At 39.8% G+C, this 13,844-nt stretch overlaps 1 protein-coding gene across 1 annotated transcript; it reads left to right on the top strand.

Moving 5' to 3' along the window:
• LOC133255188 (olfactory receptor 11G2-like) lies at positions 1–1,026 on the top strand. The gene has a single exon (XM_061429738.1). It carries the CDS (start codon positions 70–72, stop codon positions 1,024–1,026), a length of 957 nt encoding a protein of 318 aa, XP_061285722.1. The 5' UTR covers positions 1–69.
• The last annotated feature ends 12,818 nt before the right edge of the window (positions 1,027–13,844 follow it).

The raw sequence follows: 13,844 nt of genomic DNA, 5'->3' as shown, positions 1-13,844 counted from the left end.
TTTTTTCAGGAAGAATCAGCACACTCCATTAAAGCACAGACCACTGTCATCTCCATATCTTCCAGACTAATGAATGTGTCCAGCAGAGAAACCACCCACTCTGTTACCCACTTTATCCTCCTGGGCTTTCCCTCAAGCCCAGAAATGCAGCTCCTCTACTTCGGACTCTTCTCAGCCGCCTATATCCTGACCCTGATGGGGAACACAGCCATTGTCTGTGCTGTGCGGTGGGATCAGCGCCTTCACACCCCCATGTACATCTTCTTGGGGAATTTCTCTTTCCTGGAAATATGTTATGTCACCACAACCGTCCCTAATATGTTGGCCGACTTCCTGTCCTCAAGCAAGTCCATCTCCTTCATGAGTTGTTTTGCACAGTTCTACTTCTTCTTCTCTTTCGGGTGTGATGAGGGCTTCTACCTTTGCATCATGGCCTTTGACAGGTATCTTGCCATCTGCTGTCCTTTGCATTACCCACGCATCATGACTAAAGAGCTCTACACTGGCCTTGTGATCTTTGGGTGGTCTGGTGGGTTCATTCTCTTCGTAACCCCAGTTGTTCTCATTTCACGGTTGCCCTTTTGCAACCCAAATATCATCGACCATTTTATATGTGATCCTGTCCCATTGATGATGCTGTCTTGTTCTGAAGACAACACCACACAACTCATTTACTCTACTTTTAATGTTATTTTCATGATCGGTACGTTTCTCTTCATCCTTTGCTCCTATGCACTGGTGATTCTGGCTGTGTTAAGGATGCCCTCAGCAGCCAGCAAACGCAAGGCTTTCTCCACTTGTGCTTCTCATCTGGCTGTGGTAATTCTGTTTTTTGGCTCTGTTATGGTGATGTATGTTAGTCCTGGATCAGGACACCCAGTGAAAATGCAAAAATTCATTACCTTATTTTATTCTGTGATAACACCTTTATGCAATCCTCTAATATATAGCCTCAGGAACAAGAAGATGAAGGCTGCCCTAATGAAAGTCTTGGGACTGGACAACATGTTAATAAAATACAAATGAGAGCTAAATTTTATCCCTCAAATGTAACTCACCTTGATAAGTCATGTGTAAAATAGATGGGTGGTGAGAACCCAGTGTATAGTGTGGGAAGCTCAGCTCAGTGTTCTGTGTTGATCTAGATGGGAAGGGTGAGGGGTGAGGTGGGAGAGAGGTCCAGGAGGCAGGGAATATATATATACATGTGGCTGATGCACTTCATTATACAGCAGAAACTAATACAACATTGTAAGCAACTGTACTCCAATTAAAAAACAAATAAACACTAAGCCTAAAAAAAAAGACAAGTGATATATTTGTCTCCAAATTCATTGTTTTATTAAGAAGCTACTGTAATGAGGGCCAATTATCACCTTACTACCACTCACCACAAAATACAGTAGTCTTATTTAAGAAAAAATGTGTTTTAACAAGTGAATTCAACTTTGAAGTTGTGTGCTCACTCAGTTGTGTCCACTCTTCGTGACTTCATGAACTGTAGCTCACCAGCCTCCTCTGTTCATGGAATTTTTCAGGCAAGAATATTAGAGTGGGTTGTCATTTCCTCCTGACCCAGGGATCGAACCCATGTCTCTGGTGTCTCCTGCATTTGGCAGGTGGATTCTTTACTACTGCTCCACCTGGGAAGCCCCCAAAGTTGCTATCAAGTAAGTACAATTTGTTATATCTAAACCTATCAGTCCCTCTATACATAACTTGGTTTCTAAAAAGAAGATAGAAGTCTACTTTGCATTACTATGTTGAAGCAACTAATAATACACACGTAATAGAGATCATAGATCGACTAGGGAATTAATACTGTAAGCTGGTGATTTTCCACTGAGACACAAAAGATCTGAGTTCGAAGGAGTTCACCTTGCCAGAGTGTAGCATTTGTCTTCACTTCAAGGAAACAGACAAATAACTTTATTTAAACATTAGTGCTTTTTGATGCAATGGTAAACAGGATTATTTTCTTAATTTCTCTTTCAGATACTTCGCTATTAGTAGAGGGAAATACCACAGATTTCTGTATATTGATCTTTTATCCCGTGACTTACTGAATTCCTTTGTTAGTTCTAACTGTTTTTTGGTGAAGTCTTCAGGGTTGTTTTCTTATAGCATCATATCATCTGCAAATAGTGATAGTTTCCTTCTTTCTTTCTGATTTGGGTGACTATTTTTTTCCTTGCTCAGTCACTCTGGCTAGGATTTCCTGTGCTATATTGAATTAGTGGTGAGAGTAGGTATCCTTGTTTTATTTCTCATCAGAGAGGAAAATCTTTCAGCTTTTCACTGTTGAGTATGATGTTAGCTGTGGGTTTGACATATATGGATTATTATGTTGAGGTATGCTTCCTTTATACCACTTGGTTGAGAATTTTTACCATAAATGGATATTGAATTCTGTCAAATGTTTTTAATGAGTCTGTTGAGACTATCAACAGGTGAATGGAAGAAGAAGATATATTAAACACAATGGAATTTACTCAGCCATAAAAAAAGAATGAAATTCTGTCATTTATAGCAAAATGGATGGACCCAAAGAATATCATGCTTAATGAAATAAGTTAGAGAAAAACAAATACTACATGACATCAATTATAGGTGAAACTGAAAAATAATAAAACTGTATATGGCAAAACAGAAACAGATTCACAGATCCAGTGGTTAACAGTAAGGAAAGGGAAGGCAGAAGGTCAGGTTTGGGATATGGGATTAAGAGATACAAACTAATATGTATAAAATAGATAAGGACAAGGATATACTGTATATATAGCACAGGGAACTATAGCCATTAGCTGATAATTTTTAATAAAGCACAATCTGTAAAAATTGTATCTTTATGTTAACACATGAAACTAATATAATATTATAAATAAATTTGCCTTATAAATCAATTTCATTTATAATATTAAATATTTTTGAAATGTAGTGATTCAAAAAACTTAATCACTAGGCTAACACATGAAACTAATATTAAAAATCAATTATACTTTAATTTAAAATGTAAGAATTGTATAAAAAGAGATGCTCTACATGATATGTCATCAGGGAACTGCAAATTAAAAGAACTATGAGATACCACTACACACCTAATAGAATGTCCAAAATTTGGAACACTGACAACACCAAATGCTGACAAGAATGTGGAACAACAAGAACTCTAATTCGTTGCAAGTATGAATGAAACATGGTTCAGCCACTTTGGAAAGAATTGGAATCTTGTTACAAAACTAAACACACTCTTAACATACAACCCAGCAAGTGTGCTCCTCAGTAATTACACAAAAGAGCTGAAACTTTTGCCCACAAAAACCTGCACACAGATGTTTTTAGCATTTTTATTCAAAATTGACAAAGCTTGAAAGCAACCAAAATGTCCTTGAAATCACAAAATAAACCATTGTACATCCAGATAATGGTATATTATATGGCATTAAAAAGAAAGGAGCCATCAAGCCATGAAAAGATAGGAAGGAAAGTTAAATGTGTGTTACTAAATGAAATAAGCCGAACTGAAAAGTCTACAATGTATACAGTAAAACATCAGTGGTTGCCAGGAGTTTGGGGGTAGGGAGTGGGGATGGTAGTTGAAGGGATGAGTAGGTGGAACACAGAGGGCATTTGGCCAGTGAAAATAGTACAATACCATAGTGATGGATATATGTCATTGCGTGTGCATGCTAAGTTGCTTCAGTCATGTCCAATTCTGTGTAACCCTATGGACTATAGCCCTCCAAGCTCCTCTGTCCACCGGAATTCTCCAGGCAAGAATACTGGAGTGGGTTTCCATGCCCTCCTCCAGGGATCTTCCCAACCCAGAGACCGAACTCACGTCAAGTTTCCTGCATTGGCAGGTGGGTTATGTACCTCTGGCACCACCTGGAAAGCGTATATATGGCATTGTACATATCTAAACATATAGAAGTACACCACCAAGAATGAACCCTTGATAACTATGGACTTTGGGTGGTTACGTGTTACTATGGGTTCATCAATTGTAACAAATGTACCACTCTAGTGGGAAAAGTTGTTAGCAGAGTAATCTGTACACATGTGGGAGCAGGGGCTATATGGGAAATCTCTGTATATCATCTTAATTTTAACCTAAAACTGCTGGTAAAAAAATAAATCTTAAAAAAATAAAAGATGTCTGCCTTCATTCACTATGCCTGAGCAATTACCACAATCAAACTTTGTGTGTCCAACTTATTCTGACTTAGGGATTCATCCCTCCAATTTAAGAAAACCTAAAATACAAAGAGTTACCTCAAAGGTAGGTGCAATAGATACTCTGAAAAGGAAAGTACACACACACAGTTTGTTACAACGTATTTGGAGGGATCAGGGAAGGATAATAGCAGAGTGGTAAAAACCAAATCTAATTTCAAAAGATGGTAAATTATTGCTGTAAGACCAGTTACTAAATGACACAGGATATGCGGTAAGCATATTCTCTCCCTCCTTCTAGATTACAGAAGGGAACATAAAAGATTTCAGAGCCACATACATTACCCCCAGAAAAGACAGGGTGAAAGGGGAGGCTCCAAGGGTCTTGACCAGTACCGCTTAAAGAGACCTGACCCGTAATCAGGCCTGTGATGCTTCCAAACCTATTCTTACCTAAATAGAGTATCTGGGAAAGTTGGCTTCACTTCAGGTGTGCCATTTCATTCTAATTGGTTTTAGGTCCTAGTTTCTACCCAGCAGCCAAATTCAGAAACCCAGTCAGGATCTAATTTTATTTAGGAGTTCTTAGTTATTATAATTGGAGAAGGCAATGGCAACCCACTCCAGTACTCTTGCCTGGAAAATCCCATGGCTGGAGGAGCCTGGAAGGCTGCAGTACATGGGGTCGCTGAGAGTTGGACATGACTCAATGACTTTACTTTCACTTTTCACTTTCATGCATTGGAGAAGGAAATGGCAACCCACTCCAGTGTTCTTGCCTGGAGAATCCCAGGGATGGAGGAGCCTGGTGGGCTGCTGTCTATGGGGTCGCACAGAGTCGGACACGACTGAAGCAACTTAGCAGCAGCAGCAGCAGTTATTATAATTAATGCCTCCTGAGTCCTGAAAGAATGTTCAGGGAGGTTTTTTTGCTTGTTTATTTTTGTTTTGTTTTGCCATTGCACTAAAATAATTTGTCTTACTTGGCAATGGATGAGGTCAGAATTATTCTGGTACACTAAGTTTACATGGTTATAGTACTCTCGGAGTTTTACTGTCTGGGGCCAGATACCTATAAAATTAAGCACAATAGAAGACAATGAGCTCACCAGAGATGTCACAGAGCCTCTTTCCATGCCAGCAGTTTTTAGAAGTTAACACAGAGAAGGGTAGAAGTGAAAGGAAAGAGAAAAATGCAAGAACACTTGAAGAATAATAGAAAAACATAGTTTCTAACCTTGGAGTTGAGAAATGTGTTGAAACTTCTGAGGAAAACAAAAACTTTCTCAGAAAGGCTGACTTTCCCACGACTTGGAGAGATGTGTGCATGTATGAATGTGTGTGTGTGTGTGTGTGTGTGTGTGTGTACACACGTGTGTTAGTTGCTCAGTCGTGTCCAACTCTTTGCAACCCCATGGACTGTAGCCCACCTAGCTCCTTGAGTGTCCATGAGATTCTCCAGGCAAGAATACTGGAGTGGATTGCCATTCCCTTCTCCAGAGGATCTTCCCAACCCAGGTATTGAACCCTGGTTTCCTGCATTGCAGACAGATTCTTTACCGTTTGAGCTACAGGGAAGTCCTGGAGAGATATGGCTTCATGGAAGAACAGATTTTGAGCTACAGTTCATTTTAGACTAAAAGAAAAAGAATCTCGGACTGATTACAATACAAGCTATTGTAATACCAAGACATTCATATTAAAGAAGCTATATAGCCATTAAAATGGCAAAATTAACAGATGTTTTATGTAAACAGATCATTGAGTAGGACATGAAAAGGTTTTGAAATGCAGGATGAAATCCCAGATGCTCCAGGGGTACTCCAAAGTATAACCTTGGAATGTCCTTGAGTTAGCACTGAAAGGAGAGTAGAACTGATGGGTGGGTGGTAGAAGGAAACAAGTTACTCAAGGTAAAACTAATCTGGATAATATTTGCTCTAAATATCTCCCAGCATGAGTCTGAGAGGTATGGGCAGAGTGAGCATGCACTTAAAAGCCTATGGCTTCATTCGGTTTGGATGAGAAATGATGAGGCTTATCCTGCCACCTTGTGGCTCTGGGCCAATGTGCAGACAGCTTGGAGAAGAGAGGCCAGTGCTGAAGGGATTAGAGTGTCTAACAGAAGAAGTTCAGAACACATCCTCCTCTCCCCTCCCTATAGAAATCACTTTGGCCAAGACTGTACATCAATATCAGTGTCAGATGACAACATAATTACTGCATTAGCTAAAAATGAATCAGTCTGAAATTCTGCCCTTGAGTGGATTTTTGCCCCTAGGACTATGGTCTGATCAGGGTGGCTGGCTAGACTGTGAGATCCTTGAGGGCAAAGATTAATTAATCTTGTCCCCCTGGAGCTAACATTAAGGGCTTCTTTATTAAATCGAGCTGTTGATCAAGTATAGTGCTTTAGATGACATTATTTAAGAAATCAGCTAAGAAACAAAACAAAACAAAATAATGATGTCATAATGTTGACCAGAGCAAAGAGGGAAAACATTACAGTTAAACATCAGCTAGAAGCCATACTCAGATTAGGTGTAATTTTCACTGGGGCTATCCTAATCTCTTGAAAGATAAAACACCTAGCTGAATTATGTCAAAATTTATTCTCTTCACGTCTGTAAGTTTCTGTTTTATCACTTGAAAAGAATAATGTCTCCCTCACATTTTGCATGTAAAATCTGCTGGCACAGTGCCGGGCCTGGGATAGACTTGTGAGGAGGGCTCAGGAACTTGAAGATTACGTTAAAATCCAGGTAATTCTTATACACATTGAAGTGTGAAGGCTATGGACCACTCCAGTGAGCATCAATTCCTCTACTAAATGACCCATAGATGGAAGAGGAGATGAAATTTTAATACCTCAGTACTGGGAGAGAAAAATGGACCAGCAGTTTACTCCTAGTGGGTGATTAGGAAGGTATTTGGGATTTATTAAAGTGAATGTTAGCTATCACTTGAAGAAGCACATATGAGGCAAGGGGCACTTCAGGAGCATTGAAGCAACTGGTGACATCCAATATTGAGCTGGTTTTCAAATCCAGAACCTGTCTGAAGACGTCAGTTCAGTCCACTTCAGTCACTCAGTCATGTCCAACTGTTTGCAACCCCATGGACTGCAGCATGACAGGCCTTCCTGTCTATCACCAACTCCTGGAGTTTACTCAAACTCATGCCCATTGAGTCGGAGATGCCATCCAACCATCATATCCTCTGTCATCCCCTTCTCCCGCCTTCAATCTTTCCTATCATCAGGGTCTTTTCAAATGACTCAGCTCTTTGCATCAGGTCGCCAAAGGATTGGAGTTTCAGCTTCAGCATCAGTCCTTTCAACAAATATTCAGGACTGATTTCCTTTAGGATGGACTCCTAAAGGATCTCCTTGCAGTCCAAGGGACTCTCAAGAGTCTTCTCCAACATCACAGTTCAAAAGCATCAATTCTTTGGCACTCAGCTTTATAGTCCAACTCTCACATCCATACGTGACTACTGGAAAAAACATAGCTTTGACTAGACAGACCCTTGTTGGCAAAGTAATGTCTCTGCATTTTTATATGCTATCAAGGTTGGTCATAGCTTTTCTTCCAAGGAACAAGTGTCTTTTAATTTCATGGCTGCAGTTACCATCTGCAGTGATTTTGGAGCCCCAAAAAATAGTGTGTCACTGTTTCCACTGTTTCCCCATCTATTTGCCACGAAGAGATGGGACCAGATGTCATGATCTTAGTTTTCAGCATGTTGAGTTTTAAACCAACTTTTTCACTCTCCTCTTTCACTTTCATCAAGAGACTCTTTGCTTTCTGCCATAAGCGTGGTGTCATCTGCATATCTGAGGTTATTGATATTTTTCCCGGCAATCTTGATTCCAGCTTGTTCTTCCCCCAGCCCAACATTCCTCATGATGTACTCTGCATATAAGTTAAATAAGCAGGGTGACAATATACAGCCTTGATGTACTCCTTTCCTGATTTGGAACCAGTCTGTTGTTCCATGTCCAGTTCTAACTGTTGCTTCCTGACCTACATACAGATTTCTCAAGAGGCAGGTCAGGTGGTCTGGTATTCCCATCTCTTGAAGAATTTTCCACAGTTTGTTGTGGTTCACACAGTCAAAGGCTTTAGCACAGTCAATAAAGCAGTAGTAGGTGTTTTTCTGGAACTCTCTTGCTTTTTCGATGATCCAGAGGATGTTGGCAATTTGATCTCTGGTTCCTCTGCTTGAACATCTGGAAGTTCATGCTTCATGTACTGTTGAAGCCTGGCTTGGAGAATTTTGAGCATTACTTTACCAGTGTGTGAGATGAGTGCAATTGTGCAGTAGTTTGAACATTCTTTGGTACTACTGCCTTTCTTTGGGATTGGAATGAAAACTGGCTTTTTCCAGTCCTATGGCCACTGCTGAGTTTTCCAAATTTGCTAGCATATTGAGTGCAGCACTTTCACAGCATCATCTTCCAGGATTTGAAATAGCTCACCTGGAATTCCATCACCTCCACTAGCTTTGTTCGTAGTGATGCTTCCTAAGGCCCACTTGACTTCACATTCTAGGATGTCTGGCTCCAGGTGAGTGATCACACCATCATGGTTATCTGGGTCATGAAGATCATTTTTGTACAGTTATTCTGTGTATTATTACTATCTCTTAATATCTTCTGCTTCTGTTAGGTCCATACCATTTCTGTCCTTTATTGTGCCCATCTCTGCATGAAATGTTCCTTTGGTATCTCTAATTTTCTTGATGATATCTCTAGTCTTTCCCATTCTATTGTTTTCCTCTATTTCTTTGCATTGGTCACTGAGGAAGGCTTTCATATCTCTCCTTGCTATTCTTTGGAACTCTGCATTCAAATGGGTATATCTTTCCTTTTCTCCTTTGCCTTTCACATCTCTTCTATCCACAGCTATTTGTAAGGTCTCCTCAGACAACCATTTTGCCTTTTTGCATTTCTTTTCCTTGGGGATGGTCTTGATCCCTGCCTCCTGTACAATATCACAAACCCCCATCCATAGTTCTTCAGGCACTCTGTCTATCAGATCTAATCCCTTGAATCTGTTTGTCACTTCCACTGTATAACCATAAGGGATTTGATTTAGGTCATACATGAATGGTCTAGTGGTTTTCCCTACTTTCTTCAATTTAAGTCTGAATTTGGCAATAAGGAGTTCATGGTCTGAGCGACAGTGAGCTCCTGGTCTTGTTTTTGCTGACAGTATAGAACTTCTCAATCTTTGGCTGCAAAGAATATAATCAGTCTGATTTCAGTATTGACCATCTGGTGATGTCCATGTATAGAGTCAGGAGATGCCGGGTGAGCAGCAAACTAGAAGGGCCATTACTAGGCGACAGTCTCACCAGTGGATTCAGGAAGGCCTTTTCTGCTTTAAGCTCAACACAGAAAGTAAAACACATTTGGGGATTGAATGATGTACTGTGATTGCCCCTGCTCCTCCTGAGAGGTGACCTCCAGGGACAATATTGGGCCAGAAAGCAATGCAAAACAAAAGGAAGGGAGAGTTTCTGGACTCTACTCCATTTTTTAAAATTATATTTATTTATTTAGATAGTTTTGGCTGTGCTGGGTCTTGATTGCTGCATGGACTTTTCTCTAGTTGCCGCCAGCAGGGCTCTTTAGTGTTGGCTTCTCATTGTACTGGCTCCTCTTGTTGCAGCTCCCAGCTTCGAGAGCACCAGCTGAATAGTTGTGGCACATGGACTGAGTTGCTCCAAAGCATGTGAGATCTTCCTGAATCAGGGATCAAACCCATGTCACTGGCAGGTGGATTCTTTACCACTGAGCCACCAGGGAAACCCTCTATTCCATTTTTGTATAACAGCTAAAGAGGACCTTCTGTAAAGACCAACCTGTATCAATGCTGTACTAGGAATCCAAAATCTTGGATATCTAAGACTATTTAGAAAGTTTAAGTATATGTGAGAGCCCTTTGACTATCCTGATTCACTGTTCACTTTGTTGTAATGTTGCTAACAAGAGACCATGAATGTTATTATCTATAAACATTTTTAATTAAAAATAATTTTGTTGTTATTCACTTTTAATCCCATTATAAATGTGAGTTGCTTTTTTAATTAATTTTTATTGGAGTATAGTCGATATACAATATTGTATTAGTTTTTGCTGCATAGTGAAGTGGATCTGTGATACATATACATATATCCATTTATATAAAAAGAAATATAAATAATAACATGACATTCTTTTACAAATCCACAAACAGTTTGCTTGGCCTTCCAAGAGAATACTGGAAATACTTGCTTGAAAGTCTTGCCAGAGTCATTTTAACTCCTCTTTGTTTCCTATTATTTTTCAGATAACATGACAAAATTTAGTAAGTTTGGACTGAATCAGAGAATAAATTAACAACTGAACAACAATAACAACAAATTAGGATTTTAAATTCCCTATACCTAAAGAGGAAAACTGAAATTGTATTACCAGGTGAAATGCACAACAAGGCAGAAACAGAATGATTTCAGCATTGAGGGCATGAGGACAAGGGGACAACAGAGGATGAGATAGTTGGAGGGCATCATCAACTCAGTGCATATGAGTTTGAGCAAATTCCAGGAGACACTGAAGGACAGGAAAGCCTGGCATGATACAGTCCATGGTCGCAAACAAACACAACTGAGTGACTGAACAACAAAAACCTCAATATGATAAACTTAAAACAAGTGAGCAAACTGGTTCTCAAAGAAAAAGGAGTCTGCTCTTTAATAGGATTTGAAGGAAAGATAATATCCTCAGACATGGGATCATGTTTAATTCCATAGGAAGGAGGCTGGATGCCAGAAATAGACGATTTTCATTTCATCCAAGTCCACTCAGAGGTCCCTACACCAAGCTTCACTACCCCAATCTGTTTTGGTTATTGTTGTTGTTCAGTCACAAACTCATGTCTGACTGTGACCCCATCAGTTCAGTTCAGTTCAGTCACTCAGTCGTGTCCAACTCTTTGCGATCCCATGAATCGCAGCATGCCAGGCCTCCCTGTCCATCACCAACTCCCAGAGTTCACTGAGACTCACGTCCATCGAGTCAGTGATGCCATCCAGCCGTCTCATCCTCCGTCATCCCCTTCTCCTCCTGCCCCCAATCCCTCCCAGCATCAGAGTCTTTTCCAATGAGTCAACTCTTCGCATGAGGTGGCCAAAGTACTGGAGCTTCAGCTTTAGCATCATTCCTTCCAAAGAAATCCCAGGGCTGATCTCCTTTAGAATGGACTGGTTGGATCTCCTTGCAGTCCAAGGGACTCTCAAGAGTCTTCTCCAACACCACAGTTCAAAAGCATCAATTCTTTGGCGCTCAGCCTTCTTCACAGTCCAACTCTCACATCCATACATGACCACTGGAAAAACCATAGCCTTGACTAGATGGACGTTTGTTGGCAAAGTACTGTCTCTGTTTTTCAATATGCTATCTAGGTTGGTCATAACTTTCCTTCCAAGGAGTAAGCGTCTTTTAATTTCATGGCTGCAATCACCATCTGCAGTGATTTTGAAGCCCAAAAAAATAAAGTCTGATACTGTTTCCACTGTTTCCCCATCTATTTCCCATGAAGTGGTGGGACCAGATGCCATGATCTTCGTTTTCTGAATGTTGAGCTTTAAGCCAACTTTTTCACTCTCCTCTTTCACTTTCATCAAGAGGCTTTTTAGTTCCTCTTCACTTTCTGCCATAAGGGTGGTGTCATCTGCATATCTGAGGTTATTGATATTTCTCCCAGCAATCTTGATTACATGGACTGTAGCAAACCACTCTGTCCTCCACTCTCTCCCAGAGCTTGCTCAAATTCATGTCCATTGAGTTGGTGATGCTATCTAACCATCTCTCATTCTCTGCTGCCCCTTCTCCTCCTGCCTTCAATCTTTCCTAGCATCAGGGTCTTTTCCAAATGATTTGGCTCTTTGTATCAGGTGGTCACAGCATCAGCGCTTCAGCTCAGTCCTTCAGGACTGATTTCTTTTAGGATGGACTGGTTGGGTCTCCTTGCAGCCCAAGGGACTCTCAAGAGTCTTCTCCAACACCACAGTTCAAAAGCATCAATTCTTTGGTGCTCAGCTTTCTTTGTAGTCCAACTCTCACATCCATACCTGACTAATGGAAAAACCATAGCGTTAACCAGATGGACCTTTGTTGACAAAGTAATGTCTCTGCTTTTTAATGTGCTGTCTAGGTTGGTGTTATATATATATATAGTATAGTGAAATCGCTCAGTTCAGTTCCATTCAGATCAGTCGCTCAGTCGTGTCAGACTCTTTGCGACCCCATGAGTCCCTATAGTGAAATTACTCAATCGCATCGAACTCTTTGCGACCCCGTGGACTGTAGCCTACCAGGCTTCTCCATCTATATATATATATATATATACACACACACATATATATGACCTGATATATATATATATATATATCCTGAAACTGTAAAACATAGACGACAACATGGGAAATAAGTTCCTTGGCGTTGGTCTGCCAATGATTTTTTTGGATCTGACACATAAAGTACAAGGCAGCAAAAGCAAAAATAAATAAGTGGGGCTATATCTAAAATAAAAGCTTCTGTACTGTGATGAAAACTTAACGAAATGAGAATACAACCTATGTGATAGAAGAAAACATTTGCCAACTATACACCTGATAATATCTAAAATATATAAGGAACTCATATGACTCAAGAAAAAAAATAACAATTTTTAAATAGATACTTATAGATGTATTTCCAAGAAAGGTATAAAAATGGTCAACTGATACATAAAAAGGTGCTCGACATCACTAATAATCAGGAAAACACAAATAAAAACCAAGAGATACCATCTCACACCTATTAGAACCGCTACCATCAAAAAGACAAAGGATAATAAGTGTTTGTGAGGATGTGGAGAAAAAGGAATCCTTGTGCACTGTTAGTGGAATGCAAACTGGTACAGCCACTATGGAAAACAGTGTGGAGGTTCCTCAAAAAATTAAAAATACAGCTATCATATGATCCAGCAGCTCCACTTCTGCATATATATTCAAAGAAAATGAAATCATTATCTCCAAGAGATATCTGAACCTCCATGTTCATTGCAGCAATTTTGACAATAGCCAAGAATGGAAACAATCTAATTGTCCATCTATAGATGACCAGATCAAGAAGATATGATGTGTATATATATAGATATATATATACCATATATATATGGTATAATATCATTCAGCGATGAGAAAGAAAGAAGTATAGCCATTTGTAACAACAAAGATGGACCTTGAGGTTATTGTGCTTAGTGAAATAAGTCAGAGAAAGACAAATACTGCATTAAATCACATCTATGTAAAATCTTAAAAAGTTGAACTCAGGAATCTAATGTATATCATAGTGATTATTGTCAACAATTCTGCATTATATACTTAAATTTGCTAACAGAGAAGATCTTCAATATTCTGGCCACCAAAGAGAAACAGTAATTATGTGAGTGAATGCAGGTGTTAGCTAATGTTATGGAGGCAATCATTTTGTAATATATCAGTTCAATTCAGTTCAGTCGCTCAGTCATGTCCTACTCTTTGCGACCCCATGAATCACAGCACACCAGGCATCCCTGTCCATTGCCAACTCCCAGAATTTACCCAAATTCATATGCATCGAGTCGGTGATGCCATCC

Source organism: Bos javanicus, chromosome 10, assembly GCF_032452875.1.
Source record: "Bos javanicus breed banteng chromosome 10, ARS-OSU_banteng_1.0, whole genome shotgun sequence".
Taxonomy (NCBI): Eukaryota; Metazoa; Chordata; class Mammalia; order Artiodactyla; family Bovidae; genus Bos; species Bos javanicus.
Note: the sequence above shows the minus strand (reverse complement) of the source record. Positions and strands in the feature narration are given on the sequence as shown.